The following is a 22926-nucleotide window of genomic DNA, read 5'->3' as shown; positions in this document are numbered from 1 at the left end:
AATAATGATATCATATTAAGGGTATTATAATAATATCACGATACGTTTTATACATTATATTTATATACATATAGAGAGCGAGAGGTAAAAAAAAAGAGAGACACGATTTTCTCGATCGACTTGAGATCACGACGCGAATCGCCGTTTTTGTTCGTTTACAATCAAAAAAATGATAAACAATAGTGTGCCAAGTACTATATTATTGTTGAAATAGTAATTAACATTTAACGTAATAAATATATTAAACTCGAGGCCGCGGCGCCGACACCGAAGCGGGCTGCTGCGGCGGCGGCCGTGCAGTCGCGGCAATCGACTCATTGCGCAGCCTTCTGGCGGCGAATTCGTACACCGCGTCCCGGTTCCTGTAGATGATGTTGGCGAACTGGTCCACGTTGCCGTACGTCTCGAACCTGGTGTTGGCGCACATCCGGGCTTTGGGCTCTGGCAATCCGGCGTCGCACTCGACCGGGTGGTAGACGTGCACCAGATCCGGGTCGGCGGCACGAAACACAGACGCCGCGGTTCGCGACCGCACAAACTTCTCGTACAGGTCCACGTCCTCGTTGCCCCAGCCCCTGATGGAAGTGTCTAGCCCGCCGGCTGCCGCGAGGTCCGTAGCGTATGCGCTGACGATGCCGAACCCGTACTGCCGCCAATATCCGGTGTCCTGGTTGACCAGGAAGTGGTTCGGGGACCCGGCCGCCCGGCCGTACACCACCACGGGATCGTATTCGCTGTACACGATCGGGAAGTACGCGGTGTGGCCGCGAACAGTGTTCAGCCGAACGCGGTCCAGTGTCGCGGCAGTCCACAGCATGTCCACGTCCACGAAGAACAGTAGGTCGTCCGGCGGCGGACCGGCCGCGTGGACGGCGCCCGCGTGCAGCGCGGCCGCCCGGGCGAACGGGACACCGGGGTCCGGCAGCACGGTGAGCCGGGCGTCCGGGTGACGGCCCGCGAGCTGTGCCACCGCGGCGGCCGCCCCGTCCGCTGTGGCCTGCCCGAACGGGACCACTGTCAGCGTGACGCGTTCGCCGTTCGCCAGGCACACCGACTCGTAGTTGTCTACGAACCGGGCAAACGTGGCCAGCCGGTTGAACAGCGGCAGCACGAAGTGCACCGTCTTGGCTCGGCTGTCCGCCCGACGCTTAGCCGGCGGCCCATCCTGCACCCGGACCATCCCGTTGTCCGCAATGTCCCTGGACGGACTTCCCGCCGCGTCGTCGTCGTCGTTGTCGTACGCTTCGGCGTCCTGTTGCTGCGTAATGAGCTTCACTTCCGACCCGTCAAGTACTTCGCGCACTTCGAAACCTGTAATGGCCGAGAATCATATGGATAAGTATATACTATATATATATAGGTATTCAATATTATTTTTGTTACATAACATGCACTCTATGCGAAGTCAATGCGATAAAACTCGGTAGTCCCGTGTATTTCAACTGGATAGCCTATGTGAGTTGTGCCATAACATGGACAATTGTTTTGCGATATCGCACAAAGTAACTTCTCGAGTCTGGACATTAAGCGTATTATTAGTCTGAGACATCTATAGGATTTAAACTTGAACGTCTCACTGCCTAATGAGATATCTATGTGAAGTATCGAAGATTATATTTTGCACAAAGTCTATGTTTAATACTTGGAAATACAATTAGGATAAAATATCGTTTAATAATAATGTGAAATTATGAACAACTAAAATAATATTTTAAACATTTTGCAGTGTCTTGTATTATATTGGAAATAATTTAGTGCTTAAAGATTTTTCGGGATTATTCAATTTGATTACTTCTCCTAAGTGTTATAGGTTAGTTACATTTACCATACTTTCAAGTTCCGGACATCCCCAATGGTCAGAATAAAAAACGGGCAATATCATGACATATGAATAGTGAATACCGCGGTTAATAGTATAGTCGTATTATAGAGGTATACATTTCGGTGACAGTCATAATATGATCACAAATATTGTATATCTTGCAGTTCAAATAAAATATCCAAAAAAATGTAAGATATAGTGTAACGTCCCCTCTTTACCTATCGCTAGATCTTACTCGCGACCTGTGTCGATCTGTTTATTTTTACGAGGTCTCGGGGACTCGACCTCGGTGTGTGATATTATTGTTAGGGATCAGGGTTACCTTATGTGAAGCAAAGTACACAATGTATATATATAATGTATTGGTTATGCACAACTATTAAGAGGACGCCACACCCGCATGTGTTGTCTCCGTCTTACAAACGCTTAACATACCAAATTTACGCTCAGCAGTTCACGTTTTATGCCTTTAGCTTAAAAATTAGAGTAAATCGACCTATTATGAAACTTGATGATAAGAACTTTATCTGTGTTTTGTTGGAAGTTTTTTTACGACAATTCAGTTTTTAAGCGAGGTATGCTTGTATAATAAATGTGAATTAAAAATGCTCATAACTCACTTAAAAACTGAATTATTGTAAAAAAACTTCCAACAAAACATAGATATAGTTCTTAACATAAAGTTTCATAATAGGTCGATTCACTCTAATTTTTAAGCTAACGGCATAAAACTTGAACTGCTGAGCAAATTTGGTATGTTACTCGTTTGTAAGACTGCGACAATACATGCGGGTGTGGCGTCCTCTTAATGTATAAATGTAATATATTCCTGTTTACCTATTAGGAGTATTAGGCGTATTAAACTGTAACAGAGGGTTACCGATCGGTACAATCGTTAAAATAGCTTCTAAATTATTACTGCGAAATGCCGCTATTTTAGTTTCACTATAATAGAATATCATATTATCCTCCTTACCGGTAAACTGCTGTTGGAGGTATGCGTGCCGCCGCACTGGAACGGTCATCTTTTTTCCCCTGTATTTCTTGTACATCAGTAACATGTCTAACATGTAATCCACTCCAAACAATGGATTCACCCTCTGGTAACCATAAAATATTTCTTTAAAATCGATCACCCGACCGCGCTGCTTGGAAAATTTATTTATCAGATCCATCACCTGCAGAATACAATATAATATAATACATAGGTAGGTACATACAAATGTAATATTAATATAGGCAGTATATGCCTTATTTGGTTTTAATGTGTTATAATAAAAACAATTAAATACATTGGTCAGAAGTATTTTATTTTGTATCCAGCCCAAAAACATGTTTAAAAAAATGTTCAATCTTGTTCGATAATCTATTTAGTATAGATTTTGTCTTATATTATTTTTGTAAAATTACATGCGGTATTTATTAGGTATATATTATTTGACCTTATTAGTATTTTTCCAGAATTCTTAAACGCAGAACTATAAATTTGTGTATTATATAGATTATACCTATGTTTTATGTATATTTGGACACTTAAAAAAATTGTATGAACAGAATGATCCGATATGCTGCAATTGTTTGTCATTTTTCAGCAGTCGTATTATCATAGGTGCAAAAAATGATAAGTTATAAGGTAAGTAACCTTCATAAAAACACTTCGGTAGATTCAGAAATCCAATTCCATTAACCAGTTCACTACCGTTCCTACGGGACACTATATACATATAGATCAAGGCTGGCCAACAGGGAGATCTCCCTTTCGTTTCTCATTGAGATTTTTTTGAAAAACAGTAAGTAAAACATTTTTTAATAATTTATTATTCTTTGTTTAGCCTACGAATGTAAAAATGAATTACAATGGCACAATTCAATTTAAGTTGCAAATAATATTATTGATTTTGTTTGGCAAAAAAAAAACTATGAAAAACGAAATTATACATTCAGAATGAGTGACCATATGAACATTTTACGTAATCCGATAGATATCAACCCGACCATATGACTATCCTATTAACGAAATGAATATTATGAATATATTAAACTATTTGATGTGTACAACTATAAAGTGTTATTTAAATAAAAAGTATAGCACGCATGTCGCATATATAAATATATATATTACAACATGCAAATCATTTTTCTTATCATTAATTAATAAATCGATCGATTATATTATTTAGTGTTGCCATAGCCATACATCCCGGTTTGACAGGGACTGTACTGGTTTTAAATATTATAGTGTCCCCTTGTTTTGGACGATGTATTGTTTTCCAGGAATAGTCAATTACTATTGATAAATATTTTAATTGTTTTTCTGTTCTCCTTGACAATTTTTGTTACTACTTATCAATCACTAATTGATTTATGTATTAATTTGTTTGCAATTTGTTGGCTACTCATTCCAATTTGTAATGTTGAGTTGATTTTTGCCTTGCAAACGCATGTCAATGAGTGCTGCCCATTGTGAGTCGTTTTCTATAGTTACGAAAAAATGGTGTGTTAAATGTTAAGACTGTTGACTAACCGTGGAACGTGGTACAATTTTTCCCATAAACATTTAAAAAAAAAGTTTATCCCGGTTTAAGTGAAATAAAATACTAATCACAAGTCTATTAAAGTAGGCCACCTCTGATATACCTACTGCCAAACAGGTGGATAATGTAGGTAGATACATAGAGATTATTGAGTTTCGAAAACAATGATACCTAGTTAGTCCGTTTATTCATTCATGGTGAGTATGTACACAGATATTCTCAAATAAACTTATATTTCATTATAATATTGTATTATACGAATATATAGATACCTCCCGGACGACGTCATCGAGTCCTTCTTTCGTGTACGAGTCGATCCGACGCCTGGGATTCGCATCCGTGTCCGAGTACCAAGCCTTCGATATGAAGTCCCATTTGATGACGTCCGCCACCTTGCGCGGCCTATACTTGTTCAGGCCCGGCGGAAGTCCTACACGTCATATGATTATATGATTATAATTTATAATACACGAACGATACGGTTTTAGCCGGTTCCGCATGACATATAAGCGGAACTGTAATATAATACAATATTGTTTATAGTTACCCAACAGATCTGGGTCGCCCAAGTAATTCGGACTTCCCGGCCGGGACGCGAACAGTTGTTTCGAGTCGCCGGTCAGCCGGAACTCGTTGGACGGTCGCGGGTGCTCGCTGTTCAGTTGATCGATCATGGATCGTACGTCCCGGTGCAACAGGATCTTCTTCTGGTGTATTTCCTGTAGCTCGAGACCCTGCAGCATCGTGAAAAAGGTCACGAAACAAATCAGTACAGTCGACGCGAACGACAAAAAACTATTGAATAAAAAATGCTCGACGTTGCGCCATATACCTTCATGTAGTTGTGTATCCTATACATGTGAGTGTGCTGTTTGACAGGATGGAGAGTAATTGCTCGGTGCACTTCTTTCTGTTTCAAATTTCCAGTGAACGCATCGCGGCCACTGGAGTTGTGGTACAAAATAGTTTGCATCTAAAAATAAAATACCAAAAATAAATAACAATCATTAAGTATTATTATAGTGGCTTTAAATGAATGTCAACGGGGTATGGTTACATAACTATTTATAAAGGGGTGTTTAGGGCTTGGTAGCGCTTGAGCACGAGGTACGAGTTACAACAAATAGATGAATACAGCTAACAAAATATATTATTATACTCTTTAGACTTATGGTATTAAAAATAATAATTATAATAATAATATAGTTTGATCATTCCATAATTGTATATTTGTATATGGCCCGTTAATTGATCGAAACAATAATGATCCCACAATGCAATTGGACAAACATTTTTGATAGAAAAAAATCAAGTTCAATTATATAAAAAACACTGATTTACTTCGGTTATTACTTATCTTAGATATCTGTATCTAATGAGCTAGCGAACTCAATGACAACTCTCAACCCAAAATATTAATGTTGAATAATATTTAAATATAATTTTATTATTATATGCAATTTCATGGAGATATAATTCTTAATTTCCAATTTATTGTATCCAAAGACATTTTTTTTTAATATTCTTTATAAAACAGTTCCAAATTTAATTTCATATTTTTTTCTCTTACCTCATCAATCGTATTACCTTTTAATTTGAAATAATCATATAAAAATTACTCAGATATTTCTTCATTTTCTGTGGGTATAGTAATTAGTGATTACTTTCAATCAAAACATTATATAAAATGTAATAAAATTTTCTTTAGGTACCGAAGCTAGTTATAATTTGCAATAAAAAGTCGGGATTTTATATGCATGCCGAATTTCGAATATGGTGCCATATACATTATCATATTATACAGGTATCGTATGTGCCAACCTATGAAAAGGGCAACCATTTATTTATGTAGGTACTGAAAAAATTCCGATTGAATGTCATTGTGGTAGCACGTTGCTTAAAATGGACCATCGTGCTTCTTGGACATACAATTGGTTTCAACAACTTTAAGGTTTCAAACATTCTACAATAAGTATATGCTTCAATTTTCGCTGCGGTTGGAAAATGATTATTATGTGCGGTAAGGCACACTTGCTTCAGACACCAGTTCGACGTGAGCCGGTCGTATAATACCATAATATGCTCTAAACTTACGAATAAATTCCTCTACAAAAGATATTTTACAAAGCGTTCACATCATTACGTCAGTGAACGAAAACATTTCAGTAATAAACGTTATAGTTTTCTAGTAATTTTTAATAATTTGTTTCGAGTATAACGTTCAATAATCTTTTTTCGATCAATAAATTGTCATGTGCGATCGGAGGTTTTTCGATCAATTAGTCTGATCATTATAGACTACGTGCGTCGCATGATCATTTGTTTTCGATCAACAGCGGTAAACTATTGCTAAGATGTGCACACAAACACAAGTCCGCCTTTATGATATAAATCATGATTCTCGTATTTATATTATTTTTATCTTTGAGTCAGCCGGGCTAGTTCTTTATATCCCCAGTGCTCATAAGTCATAATATGCATAAGTTATAATTACAATTTGCCTTGTTACGACTTATGAGAATAACTCGTATATAATTTACATAAAGATATAGCTGATCCCCATAATATTTCAGTACTATACACTATAATATTCCTCCGCGGTGTTAATCTTATTTTCTCGAACAATAAACATTCTCACCCCGTAACTTCTGGCTTTAGCATTTGGTCGAACCCTCTCCTCTGCTGTTACATATTTCATATCCGTTTAACGTGTTCACTGTTTAATTTCACAGTGTCAAAGATGATTATCAAATATATGTCTAACTTTAACGTCGCATAATATTGTGCATTACGAATACGAGTTATTTGACTACCTATTGGTACGTTTTCAGATTACACGTGTACTTATCAATGGGCGTATATTGTTTCACTTTATCTTTCTATACTTAATAATAATTTAATATAATCGATTTTAAGCTGAATGGTATCGTGTTCAGATTGCACGCGCAGTGATAAAACTTATAATATACTCGTAATATAGATAATAGGTATTATGCAGACTGCTGTATTGCACCCGAGTGCAATAAAATTGCATTTCTTGGTTTATTGTGTTTTAAAGAACATTAATTTATTCATTAAGATTTAAGGCGACAAAAAATAAAATTAACATCTTAAAAGATTGTTCTGTGAATTATAATATTGTTTTCTAGTTACCGACGTATAACGGTTATACGTGTGAATCGTGTGGTTCTTAGTGCTGGTGGGGTGTTAAAATAATATTATTTACCTCTAACAACAATAAGACGCACATTAGATTCTTAGCCATGTAAAAAACTTGATAAATACAGCTGTATAGGTACAGTAGATGTACATTGTACAGTACATACGGGTGTTAGGTTACGTTAATCGTTACATTAACGATTAACGTAATGTACATTTATTTCTTCTGGCCCTCTTTGTATAGGTACAGAATGGCTCCAATGGCTATGCACCTATTATATTCTCCTCAAGTTCATTCACTCCAGTAAATTAATAACCATATTATTAGTTATTGGTTTTTTTTCGTTTATGTGTATAACCACATGTTTCAGTCCAATAATAATATTCTATGACTAGTAACAACTATAACTATATTATATACTATAATACTGCTACACTTACACGTCTAACGGTCTACACTTACAGTATAATTGACGTATAGTACATTAGTACCTATTCTCACGTGCGTATGATAAATAAGTAATATATAATATAATATGACTCGTTCGAGTATTAATTAACGACGTTTTTGTTATCGTATACCCACTTTAATTTGTATACGTTCATACAGTGATAATAAAATAATTTAAATCATCTACCGACGTTTTTATAATCGTTATTATTATTTTAATAAAATAAAATTGATCTGTACGCCAAATTATGATGTTCGTTGTAACACCGGCTCGTAATGTTACGTGCCTTCGTGGGTATCCGTTTACTCTTCATCATACAATGTTGCTCGACAGCTGATTTTATTTATTGTTAAAATATTTTACGGTAGAAATCGACGCACCCATTGCGGGGGTTAAAAGGGTCGAATTCCTATAATATAGGTATAGCCAAGTACACGACTATATGTAGGCATAATTCAGGTGAGGTTGTATGTATATATATTATGTGTATAATATACCTATACATAGCCGTGTAGGTAGTATCAGTGTTACGATTTTCGATCTACTTCATGGATTTATTTTTTTACAATCAAGTCGGATCTCTGAGCCGAAAATAGGTAAAAGCAACATAATAACGATCACAAACGTAGGTTACACAAGGTTTTTATACGGCCAACAGGCTAATTAAATATTATAAACTGTGTATTATTATTAACAACGCACTGCGTCACTGCATCAAATCATAATATTATATGCGTCATGAACCGAGAGGATTTACGAGCGCCCCAGCCAGAGTTAAAATATTTTACAGTGCGACCCGTCCCGACTCGACCCGATTACCGCGGGGTCTGTGGTCGAAAAATTTTCCGTTTCGCGTGCTCATAATAAAACATATAGAGGGACCTCCATATAATATTTCCAGCGCACCTATTACGGTAGAAACTAGATAGGTAGTACAGAACATACGACTCCGGCACACGTGGTACGAGCCAAAATCACGGCATTCTTCGATAATTGCGTATATTCGCGGCGCACATGACTCGGCGTAAGATTCGGGTGGGAAAAAAACCTCACACGTACGACGTACCTACGTAGGTACTATTATATTATTATATGGCCATAAGAGCGGCATGTAATTCAAAACGGTTTCTCGAGTGTCCCGAAGCGACCAGACGTTTCGCACATACCTACCGTTCTATTTCTATATATGCAATAAACGAACCTATACCTACACGTATACATAAAGCAGCGCAAGAAAAAAACAAATTCGCGACCAAATAAAAACAATAATTATGAGTGACCATAATTGGAAAACGAGTCCATTCTTGTCTGCGCTCGTCCGACAAATATAATAATATGTAAAATAATGATATTATTAAACATCCTCTAATTTAATATACAGTATATATATAGGACGTGCATTGTTATACTGAGCGTCATTTCGGATCTTTTTCTTTCCTTTTTTTTCCTCATTTGTTCGCGTATAATACACGACATATTATGGTATATACCGAGCGCGTCTGCAGATGTCCGTCGCAGTCTATACCGTCTAAACCGATTCCTCGTGTGCTATTATATAGACAAACAATTTGTTTTTTTCTTAAGGCACCGCGCGCCTCATAAAAAATCCATTAATTATCCGTGAACGAATTCGTATGCATATAATATATATATATATAGGTGTACAACTGTGAGCTGCAGTGTACACATTTCTTTTCGATTTATTATTTTTTTTTTTCGTCCCATTTCCTCCGCTGTCCGCGGTGCGGGCACAGCGGTGCTGTTCACCCTCTACACACACACACACACACACACACACACACACACACACACACACGCGCACACACACCCACAAACACCATTTCATTGGATCGGGAGGAAAAAAAAAATAATGATAAAAAACAAAAAAACCGGTCCTCCGGACTGGCAACGGTATCGCATTAGGTCCGGCGGCCTTGGCAGTTGGCCGCGTCACACACATAATATTCTCCTCGACTTACCTACGTGATCGCAGTCGTCATTGAGCCACGCACACATAGGTTAGTGACTTCCTTAACGCGCATTTTTATTTATACGCTATTATAGAGCGCGAGCACGCAGCATGCGGAATAGTTGGCACAATAATATAAAAAGGGTTCTTAATTTCGTAATTGGTCTATAAATCTAACCTTAATACGCGTGCACATATACATCATGCATAGGTACGTGTATAATAATAATAATAATAATAATAATAATATAATGTGTATGTATAAATATATATATATTAGAATATATGTCGACACGTCTTCGTGATGTTCTCGTCCGTCGCGAATAATTGTCGTAAGTCGAACGATGACCGTGACGTCCTGTTTGGTACGAGATTCGCGTTATTTTTTCATTTCGGCTTTTAACGAATGCGAGGACGAGTCGAAGGTACTACGGATTTTCATAACGCTTGTAATTTCAATTTTTTTTTTTTTAAACTAGTATGAAATAAGTAAAGCCGTAGAAGTAAATGTAAAATATGTTATCATGTTGTAGAATCCATGCATGGGATCTTAAGTGTGTTTATACGAACAATATAGTAGTATAAATACTGAACTATAATATAGTATTATAGTACCTAAATAAATGCGTTAGAATCTACCACTATAATGTTATGATTTGTAAATCGTCAAATAAACTAGCATACTTATCGCAAATTTGATAGCAATATAATTGTAGGTATATTTTATTAATTTGGCTATTAGATATAATATTATCATGGTAACGATGACGGGGTATCGAAATGTTGGTCAGTACCTACTCAGTATATAACCGTGGTATCGTCCAACGCTTTAAACGATTCACAAACGTGTCGAACCGTTTTCGAATAAATTTCAATACATTATTTTTTGCTGTTACCTAGTTTGTTGTAAATTATAGGAGCACGCGCCCTTCGTCTTCTGGGTCTTCATTAATTGTCTTATCCAGATTGATAGATAAATAGTAATTAACTCTGGGCATAGCAGAACATAAACCTTAGGTATGTAATTAATTCCGCTTTTGATTCGAACACAGTTAAAGATTTAGTCCGGTTATAGAGCCCTTTAATATAGTAAATATGGATAAAAATTATTGTTCATATATTAATAAACAATATAGGAGACCTCGAAGTAATGCAAAAGCGGTTTAGGGGTGGTCTAGAATTTAAAAAAATATGAGGGAAAGTAGGCAACTGCTGTACAGTAGGTGCCAAGTGTATACATCGTCATCGAGTACATCATTGAAATAGATATGTCAAATCGGAATTCAATGATAAATCATCACAAACGAAGATGATAAGACCCCCTTAGGTCTGCCAGCCTATAAATGATATATTATTAATTATATTTTATGATTATTTTTTAATTATTAACTATTATAAAGTAATTTATTTTACTATTATAAAAAAAACTATTTAGTAGGAGAAAAGATGGAATTAAAAATAAATTTAATCATTACAATTGTTAGTTAGTTATTATGTGCCGGGCTTTCAATAATCTTAATACAAACCTGGTCGGCATTGGGCTTTTCGTTGGTTTTCACACACCAATGAATTACATTTCATTATTTCAAGAAGTATTATGCGATTGCAATTATTTTACTATTCAAACACAAAAACTGACTAATGTGCACGAAATTCTATACTATTAGATCATAATATAATTAACATTTATTATTGGTCATAATAGTGTTTACGATTACAATAATTTCGTTCATACTACTACATTCAGTTTAATTTGCTTATGCTATACACAGACTTCTCCATCAACAAATGACTGTTGTCATACATTTTTTTTTATTAATTGAACTAAATAATTACCAAACATCATTTCTACACCAAAATAATGGTACTACTACTTAATATTACACATAGTTCTTGACTTCTTTTAATTAGTCGAATATTAGGTTAAAAATTTTAATAGGTTTTTGTGTTGAAATTTAAACATCAATGATAATACTAATACACACACCCAATAAAATGTATGTTATTGCTTATTAAAATGAATGTTTGACGATCGTCAATTCTCGTATGTCTTTACATTAACTGGTATTTTCAATACATTTTTGAAATTTTTGAAATTTTATTTTCAAAAGGCAGCTAGCTAAAAAAGTTATTATTAGTAGTAGTAGCATTAGTATTATATTAGTAGTATTAACAGTAATATAGGTTTATACAAACCATCAAACAAAATAGTAGTTATACCATTATGCAGATAATTTATGAAAATCAAATTAAAATCTAAAATAAATTATAATTATGTACTCTGTAGGTATATTTTATACACGCTAGTAAATAACAGTTACCGATACAAATTATGTAGGTACATCGGAAAAACATGAGAAAACAACACTTGAGTATATTCGATACTTACAAGTAGGTACCTAGGTATATACTTAACTACAGATTTTGCAATCTCTTTGTTAAGGTGATTTTATACTAGTGTTGCGAAGAATACAGTTTCTAGTAAAAAAAGAATTGGAAACTTAAAAGTGGTATAAACAGTAAGTCTATAAAGTATACATAAAATTTCAGCTAAATACAAAAGTATATATATAGGTGCATGATCTTAATTCAATTTGAATCAATTCGAATATAAGTATAAAGGTCCCCACACACTGCCGCGGTGGTGGTAGCGGTGGCGGTAAAATGAGTCCGGACACAATTCACCGCCACCGCGGCGGTACCGCCAAGACAAAAGAATTTCACCGCCACCGCTGCAGTGTGTGGGGGCCTTAATGGTTTCTTACGTATTTATAGAGACATTTTTTTTCGAATTCTGTGTACTAGAAGTTTGTTGTCTATTACAATTCTATTCTTATAAAATATCAGGCAATCTATTATTTAAAGTTGAACACTAGACAAACTGAACTTTTTCTATGACTTTAATCTTTGATAAAAACCATAAACAAATTATTTTATTTAAAAAGTTAAAATAATATAATGCTGAAACGTAAAAGGATTTCAACCCGGGTACCTTATGGCCCATTAATAAAGATGTCTAAAACCACGATTATCATAAGACATCCGCCGACACAGCAACACTTCAAGTGAATACACCATTGAAAAAAAGTCTATGACATAGTTAATTATTTGTATGATCATAAAATACCTACTTCAAAACAGTTAAACATTTATAGAACAAAATTGATGTTCATTTTTTTAGTGCTTCATCGCAAGGCATTTTAATTATGAAATTTAATGTCTATAATTATTTACGTTTTGTATTCTATCATTTTTTTTTTTTTGGCGCTTAGCAGTCATTTACGTATTATAGATACCTACAATGTTAACCGTCGTTGTACTTCACCATGAAAGTTGAATAGTGTATTGTGCAACGTGTCCAACTTTAAATATAGCAATACGCGCGTAGTGAAAAAACATACTTTGAGTTTCACATTGCAATTTTTTCACCTTCTCGATCTGCACGCTAAACAATTTTAAATATTTAATTTTATCTAGGGTAAGTGCGCATACAAATCGTATATAAATCGCATTGACAATTTACATGAAATTCTCGTTGACATCATTATTATGATTTTTTATTCATCAACTTATTATACAATAGAAGTTTATATTTTTTTTTATAACGTTTATTATTATTCATTAATTATTATTTCACAAAGTGAAGTATCAACATCCGGAATCCTCGACTCGATTTCGGTCATCATCTTAATTCGTCATAAGTCGTTGAGTTTTCAACTGAAATGCATTTCCTTGCTATGTGTATACAATATTACAATAATATAAATCATTGTTATAGTTTAACAGTCTGATAATAACAATTAATATTTCGACGGGTACTTCTGACACACGCAGGGGTCTGGAGAGGTAATATATTATATCTGTTGCACGCACAATATGCACTTATACATTTAGTTGTACATAAATTTATATAAGACGCGACGAAATGGGTGCAACTTGCAGTCGTGTGATTTGTACAGTTTGATATATTACGCGCCATTAAGCTGAGTCGGGACCCTCCAAACTCTTCTGAACAGGACGAAGGAGTGACACAAGAGTCTTTCAACAATATATCGCATTATCGCCTTCAAACGAAAGCGATTCCTTCATCTAATATCATCCTACATCTAACTTATAATAATATAATATATTACATTTATTTATACGTGCTCCTGCAGACCCCGATGTGTTTTTAAAAACAAATGCTAGACATGTGCGCGCCACACACGAAAAAAACCCACGTCAAAGAATCCGACCGACAGATCAGTTTTTCAAAACGCCATTTTTTCTTCGTTCAACTACGGTTCAGTGCATATAAAGTTAAAAAAAAATACACGCGCATACGGTCTGCACGTGTTCGTTTGACACAGACGATTCGACGCGCCGCGCGAAGAGCTGATTTGCTTCTGAAAATATAGCTACCAGGCACCAGCAATTATATTATATATATTTATAAATTATGATATGCGACGGGGTGAATTATCACAACGTTCACGTATAACGTATATTATATACACTGCAGTGTTTCATGATATATTAACTATTAAGCAAATCATTGTCATTAGACAGTATTTTGTCAACGATCTAAAAAATGTTACGATGGTATGAAAAAAAATCCATTTCAATCAATAGATAAGTTTACAATGAAATCCAATTATAAAAGAATAAAAACCAGGTTCATTACACATCACTCACTCGGATATTTTCCTGCAAAACCTGAAATGGAAGCGTCAACGAACACAACTGTATTATATTACGCACACGTGCACCTATATATGTATACGTACCTATTTAATATAATATACGTATCGTCTATATTGCAGGATATGTTTGATGTATATAAATAATAATTATTATTATTGACACATTGGCGATAGGCGATACTTTCAGAACACCTAATCGAAATAACTAGATCATAATAATATATGTTTGAAACATTATATATATAAAATACGTTCACACATACCTCTACAGCAGGTTTTTTATACGAGTGGAAAACAGAAAAAATGTCAATAAACACAATCGATGAGTATGTACTATATAGGTTACAAAAAATGAAATGCCGTCTCTGAAAAATATTATAACGTCATCATAAGTATTGCGTTATTATTATGAGTTTAAGAGTCACTTAAGACTTTTTTTAAATATTTATTTACGCTTGCATTAGCATAATCAATATTTTAGTAACTCGCCATGTAATGTAATTTTTTTCCGAAAATTATGTTTGCATATGCAAATTATATAATATTTATTATAATATATATAATATATCTACTTATCTACTAACATTATTCTAGACTGAAATATTTACTCTAGTCTCTAATGTAGTTCTTAAGTACATTTAGTTTAAAGTTTAAGTGTACATACAATTTAAATTAAAAAACTTATTAGAATATAAATATAACCACTAAGCTTATTTGTACTAAGTAGTTAGGTAATACAATTGTTTCACGTTGCTATACAGACGGTTATAATATCAACTATACATTTGTAAATACAGAATACTCCGATAAAGTTTCAATACTTTTGAAAATATTTCCACTTGAAAAAATAAAGTAATACCTAAAGTATCTTATATCGCTATGAACATAATATGGCTGTACATTTCAACAATAACCTGCAGTCACGCTGTCGGGTCGTAGGAAGTTGCCTGAACAGAAGTTCATTAAAATCTTTATAATATACACGTGTTTTCATTTAGGATTTAATATGTATCTGTTATTTATTATATAAATACCAATATAATATTAGACCCTACAAGATTTTTTTATACTTAAAGAGGGTAATAAAAGCTATTAAATTACAAGGCTACGGATACGACATACTATTTTTTTTAAACACGTGTGCACATATTATAAAGATCAAATCACGAGCGCCCTCCCAACATGAAAGTCTAGTGCAATGGCATTCGGATTTGTTGACATTAATAGTTGTGTCATAAAGTTAAAATAAAGTATAGTAGGTACTAGAATTATATTTAAAATTTTCTTATAATTTATAAATATTACACTTGTTTTTATTAGATTTAAGATTATAAAGATTTTAAAGTTAAATTCTATAAACCTAGAAGAAAATTAATAAATTCACTGATTTATAATGACTGTTAACGAAATTGTGCTATACCTTTGTTGTTTTTTTTTATTGTTTTTCTATATAACCTTCGTTCTTCTTGATGATATAAATAGTTACCTAGCTATAAGAATACTATACAAATATTATGTATACAAACTGATCGATCAAACACATGACTAAATCGCTTTTGCCCGTTAATAATGGAATTATTCAAATTCTGGTTTTTGAGATTGAAGGAGACTCTTATGGTACAAACTTCTTTTTTCAAATGAAAACCATAATTTTTTACTGTAAACTGTTTAGCAGATGATTTTTTTTTTTAAATATTGATGTGTCTAGATCAAAATTTGAACGAGTAGTTTCTGAATTATTAAAATGTACTTAAAATAATAGTAGTCCTTGATGAATCACACTTGATGCATTTTTAATTGTTAGTTATATATTACCTATTAAATTTTCTAAATTATAAATCTTGACTGTGTATAATCCTGTACGCTAAGTTTAGTTATGGACCATTGAAGAACAATTAGTCGTGACTAGTTTAATAGTATTTCAGTTTTTAAATACTATAATAATTAATATTGTAAGAATTCAAAGAATCAATAGCTTTAATACTTAATATTTAATATTTATTATTTACTATATAAAAACTTAAATGTAAATATTATTCATCAGTATTGTATAATAATAATATATTCCTAAGCTATATTATAATAATATGTCATGCTGGAACTTATTTAATGGTATTTAAATATATTTTTATTTAAACAATAATAATTATCCCGCCACGTTACACCAAATTACATTGCGCATGTAATGGACAAATCACTTTACTGCAATCTCCGAAAGACAGACAAAGATGTGAATATTATGAGCAGCTAGCACGAATTTTTCAGGAAACGTCAATATTATTTTTATCGATAGTAAAAATATAAAAGTAATAATATAGACATTATAATATTTATCACTGCTGCTGTGAGTGTCACATTATTTTAAGACTGCTGTAAAATGGACAAAATTATTTTAAAAAACGGCTAGAAATGAAATTAGAAACGTTTCCAGACTATCTACTGACCATTATTTGACTTTTAGATGTGTTTGTTTTATATTTTTTTAATATATTATAATATAATATCAATTAATCCACTATAAGCAGAAACAATTAACTTTTTATAGTATTATAATATATACATAGTAGGTAAATACCATTATTCATTAGTCGGTATATTGTCAATGTAGTTCATACCTACGTACCTATATCTAATGTCTAAATTTATTCAATGAATGCTTTATTACTTTTAATAGTTACTAGAATTAATACATTAAAGAATCATCACATCGTTAACTATATATGCCATCATTTTAGAATTTGGACCGATTATGATATCAAGCCATCAAGGTTTCGATTTAGATACATTTCCCGATGAATACATTTATACATACTACATAAATACAATATTAGGATATTATGTTATAATGGACATATTTATTTATAATATAATATGATAGTATGAATGGTTTTTGAAATTCAACCAACTGTGATCTTAGTAGCAAATAGGAGATGACGAAAAATGAATTAATATTAAACTGAAATGACTTCATGAGTGATCCTGTGAATAAATCATGATAAAATATAAACCACTTCAGAATAATATTTTTATGAATAACAATAAGGCCTATATAATATATGTTATACACTTTCCGGCACACTAAAGTACGCGGATTAATACCATTTTTTTTTCTATTGATTTCTGTCTGGCTTATCAAATAATAGGTACATTGGCTAGAAATCATTTTTGTACTTGCGTTCATTTAAATAACAGTTAATTTAGTTTTTCAAACATCTATGTAAATTATAATTTTAATTTAAAACATATTTATTTTATGTAAATTATATTTAGGTAGGTAATACACATTTGTGTATAGTCATAGAGATAGTACTATATCGTGTATAGAAACTATACTTACATAGTTAGTACTATATATTTAACGCAATCATATTATTTTTTAATGTATTATACCATGTTCGATCGTGTTTTATTATGTCCATAATAAGGTCTAAATAAAAAGTAAATTACAAGGTACTCGTACAAATAAAAAATAAATGCATGCTGCATAATTAAAACGATTTGGCCCTAGATAAATACACATGTGACATGTTACATAAGACGTGTTTATAACTAAATTTAATATTTACTTCCATAAATAAAACGAAAACCATCTTTGAAAACATTTTTACATCATTTTTGGGTAAATATTAATCATCAAAATTAATTCTTACTATCAGCAATCACTAATCAGTATTAATATTAATAAATGATAAAGTATTTTTTTTATTTGGTTTCGATAAATTATTTAAAGTATTATGTTCAAAGGTTGTTAATTCTTCGATTAATATGTTGATAATTATTGAAATTTATGTCTGTATTTGAAAACGACCTTTATGTTTTTGAGAGAATAATCAAATACATAGATTAAACAATATTGAATGAAACAGGTTCCTATTATACTTGTATTATACATTTATACAGGTACCAGTTGTATTCACGGTGCATGCTATTTACTTTAATAATTAATATATATTATTTGAAAATAAAATGTGTATGCTCCAATTTCTGGATGTACCTTCTTTCTGTCATTAATTTTTTAATGGCACAACTGTGTTTGAAACATGATGCATTTACTTTCTAATTCATGTAGGATGTAGGTATTAGTATTTATTAGTACCTAGTTACAGAGGGTAACTTAAATATTTAACTGGAATCTCTATCATTATTCCACAATAAAGATATTATGATCATAATATAACTAACGACCTCATATGATTATTGGGACTAACAAAGACATATTTAGCACGTTAGAACGAAAACCGCAAATTTAACTTAACCATTGTTATATGCTATTGAATATCATAGTGGCTAAAAATATTTCTATGCCAGTTCCTAGAAGACTTCAAAATTTGACATTTTTTTCAGCAAAACTGATTGTCATGTGCCAACAAAACAGCTATTTTTCATCCCATCAATTGTTTAACTATATTGGGCTTTTGTAATTTATATAAGCACGTATTACTATTTAATTTCAATTTTCTAAGCTCTCGTACACGCATTTGTTTGTTTATAAAATATAAAATTTAACTATCATAGTATAATATAATATTTTTTTGAATGGGACAGTAATTTATTTTTAAATACTATTACGAGGTATTTAAATAGTATGACGTATAAAATATTACTTAATTGCAAATAAAATAAATCAAAATATGAAAAATATGTTTTTAACGTTAATCAAATAATCAGTTATCTTTGTTCAGTGGCGGTGAGGGTTCTCTGAAGAGGAGGAGCAGTGAACATCACATTTTTGTTATCTTCAATACTTAAATATAAGCGATAAGTATAACTATTTTGGTTAGACAGTTAAGTTTGACAGGAAACTGATATAGATTTCACAACATATGATTGATTAATATCTAAAAAAAAATTGAATAACACGTCTTGCTGCAGTAATGTACATAGATTTCGAGTGTTCATCGTTATTGAGTATGTCACTAACGCGATAACGATAGGGATGTGTAATGGCGTTTCAATTTGAAACCGATGATAATCAATTCATACGAAAAACAAATGCGAACCTCGGAGACGGCGTGCAAGCTACTATTTCTAATGATATTTTGGAAATCATGTTTTTGTTAATAATTTGGTAAGTGTATTGCGATAATATTTTTTGAAAAATGTTACAGGTTTTGTTAAATCAATACATTCATTGCTGATTGCTCTGATCTGAATCTAAAATAATCAGCCAATAAGAGATGAGGTTTACTCTCTGGCACCTCCTGACTATATTACTACAGCTTCGTTATGTATAATACAGACTTATATAAAATAAATTCTAATTTAATTCAACGAAGAGCAACATTTTTTAATCAAGAATCACGAAACAGAAATACAAAAAATACGTGTAACATAATATATAATAGTATAGGTATGCATTGTATTAACTCTCGTGGAAATCGAATGTGACCAAAAACCAGTTTTTAAACTATAATATATGACGCAACCGAAATGCATCGTACAAACATAATATTAAATTGAGCACAGTAAATAATTGACGAATTCTGTCGTTGTACATCACCTCATAGCTATAATTAAATGCATAAAATGGGACTTACATATGTTTTTTCTAGGTACAAAGACGTGTACCTTCATTTAAACGTCGTTTCAAACAAAAAAATACACAAAACTAGTGAGGCTGCAGAGAACGAACTTTCCTGTAATGGGTAAAAATCCTTCATACAGTTTGAACGCACGCAACCACCGCTCCGCTATAATATACATAGGTACTCTTTTCCCTCGCGGCTCGCGTGCCGGTTTACGTAAACCGATCGAACGATTTTCAAACACTATAAGTTTATAACATACCTACGCCCAGGTAACAATAAAAAATAACAATATAACGTACAGGGTGTCGATATAATACATCTCGCCAGCAAGAAACAGCGAGTAAAGAACGTTTGCAAAATGAGACAAGTCTTATATCTATGGTGGGAGAATTAATGAAGAGCTAGGGGTTCTGAAATCGTTTTTATTCGTTTTATTCGAAAGCGTAACCAATGGCCATTAGGTACGATCTGACCACTATCGGTGGCATAAGATGATACGCATTACAATGCATAGATATACGATTATTATGGGATTATTAGTCAGGACAATTTTAATGTAAGAATATTTGGGTAGAAAACTATAATTGTGCGAAGTCGGATAATAGTGACTTGATAAACCCAGCATTGACAGTCAACTGACAGGTTTGGTTGGACCAACTACCAAGACAGAAATTGACAACACCAAACCATTTGAAGAAAGAATATGGATCAGCTAATGTTTAAATAAAAAACTAAGACAACCCCTAGCGAGATTGTAATAACGAAGATCAAACAATCAAACTTAATCCGAATGTTTGGGAGAAATATTAGTGATGAACTAATGGAATAAACAACTGAAACTCTTGACTCTACACCAAAGTATGACTTTTTGTGCAAACATACAATATATTGCGCATTCTTTATTTTCCTTTTTTATCTTTTGTAATTTTTAACCGTAAGTCTGCTGTTATCTATTGTTATTCATCACACATAAAATTATTACTAATCGCCATCGTCGTTCGTTGTGAATAATTAAAAAATAAAATTACCTCGTAGGACCACGTGCACGACACGCCCGCGTACTTTTGCACGCACCGGCCAAGCTCGACGTCCTCGTGCGTGGTGAACAGGTTCTTCAGGCAGTGTTTGATGTGCGGCACCACCCTGGCCAGGGTCTCGCGGCTCATGATGACGCCGGGCCCTCCCATGCAGAAGTTTTCGTCGTACTCGAGGCTGAGCAGACCGAACTCCTCCTGGTTGCCACGGCCAGCCTGTCCGATGAACACCGGTTTACGGCTGTCGACGGACCGGAGAAGCGCTGCCAGCCGGTCGGGACGCACGTACACGTCGTCGTCAGCCCGCATGAACCACTCGTATGCGCCTCCGTAGTTGTCCCACATGTGCTGCAGCATCAGGAACGACTTTTTCTGCGGCGGGTACGAGTCGTCCACCGTGGGCAAACGGACGAGCGGCAGGTCGGCCGCGCCCGGCGGTTGGACCGACGTTTCCGAGCTGTAAAACACCACGCGGCCAGGCACACGACGTGCCCACGTGCCGTGAACCGCGGCCGCCCTGGTGGCCAGGTACCGGTTGGCCGTCATCACACCGACGAACAGTAACGATTCGGGTGGACCTCCGGCTTCCCCACCGCTAGCCATAGGTCTCGCTCCACCGCCACCACTATCGTCGTCGCCGTCGTGGGCCTGCGACGATTGCTGCAGCGGCCGCAGCACGCCGGGCCGGCCGCCATCGCTACTGACTCCGCCACCGCCACCGCCGCAACCGGCGTATAACCGGAATCGGCCGTACGATCCGCCGAACGTGTAGCCGACAAACAGTCCAAGAATGATGCCGGCCAACACGTGCGTCAGACGTCGCCTACGATTGCCGGTCGATTTCTTCTTGCCACCGGCCGACGACGACCGTTGTTTCTTGGCCACAGTTTTGTACGCATAGTGGTATTGCTGTTGCTGCTGCTGCGGTGGCCGCGATAGCGCCGGACGGCCGTAGTGGTGGTGACGGTGGTGGTCGCGGTGTTCGGTGTCTGTCGAGGTGGCCATCGGCGGCTCATCGTCCGTACGCTGCAGCGCCGCTCGATGCACTGCACGTTTTTCACATAGCGGTGGTCTGACAGGAACAGCTGTACCGCCGATAGACGGTGGGCATGTGATCGCGAAAATCACCCGATGCCGACCCACGCTGAGATCCCGTCGTTGTTGCGGCGATCGGTGTTTTGTCCGTATATTATCGGTATAATATACCAAACCGATATTATTATCAACGAAATCGGAAATGGCAACTACCTATAAAATAATATTTTTAATATTATACAGACGAATTCGAGTGCACGCGTTACGACGCACGACTATGATACTGTCGACACACCGAAACGGGACTACCGCTGCGTGTCCGAATTGCACGAACGTACTGACACACCGTCGCGTTCGTCGTCGTGGTCGTCGCCGTCGCCGTCGCCGTCGTCGGCACTCGACGGTGGACCGCCGCACGGCCGCGGGCGACGACGGTGACGCGTCGACCACAACGGCGGCGGCGGCGGCGACTGGTTCTCCGACCGCCCCTCCTGCACATGATCGGCCACCGCTGCCGCCGCACAGACGACGTTTTGCGCGCGGTAATATAAAAATTTTCAGCCGCTGCCCGTCCCATTGTTGTGTATTATTATTTTTATTATTATGGTTGACGAGATTTTTATTCTTTCGCTCTCACACACTACACCTATGGGTAGGTACCTACTTAAATATTATTATACTGTGCGTGTACCCGGCGGTCTACGACGACAA

General features: G+C 35.0%; 1 protein-coding gene across 1 annotated transcript; it reads right to left on the bottom strand.

The window, feature by feature from the left end:
• Window positions 1-22185, bottom strand: LOC111036478 (chondroitin sulfate synthase 1-like). The gene is made up of 6 exons (XM_022318505.1): window positions 21175-22185; window positions 5189-5329; window positions 4904-5090; window positions 4629-4786; window positions 2799-3000; window positions 1-1311 (listed from the first exon to the last, which is right to left on the bottom strand). Exons 1-6 carry the CDS (start codon window positions 22183-22185, stop codon window positions 242-244), a joined length of 2769 nt encoding a protein of 922 aa, XP_022174197.1. The 3' UTR covers window positions 1-241.
• Window positions 22186-22926: the final 741 nt, after the last annotated feature.

This window comes from Myzus persicae, unplaced genomic scaffold (assembly GCF_001856785.1).
Source record: "Myzus persicae strain clone G006 unplaced genomic scaffold, MPER_G0061.0, whole genome shotgun sequence".
NCBI classification, from domain to species: domain Eukaryota; kingdom Metazoa; phylum Arthropoda; class Insecta; order Hemiptera; family Aphididae; genus Myzus; species Myzus persicae.
This window is presented reverse-complemented; position numbering and strand designations above follow the sequence as displayed.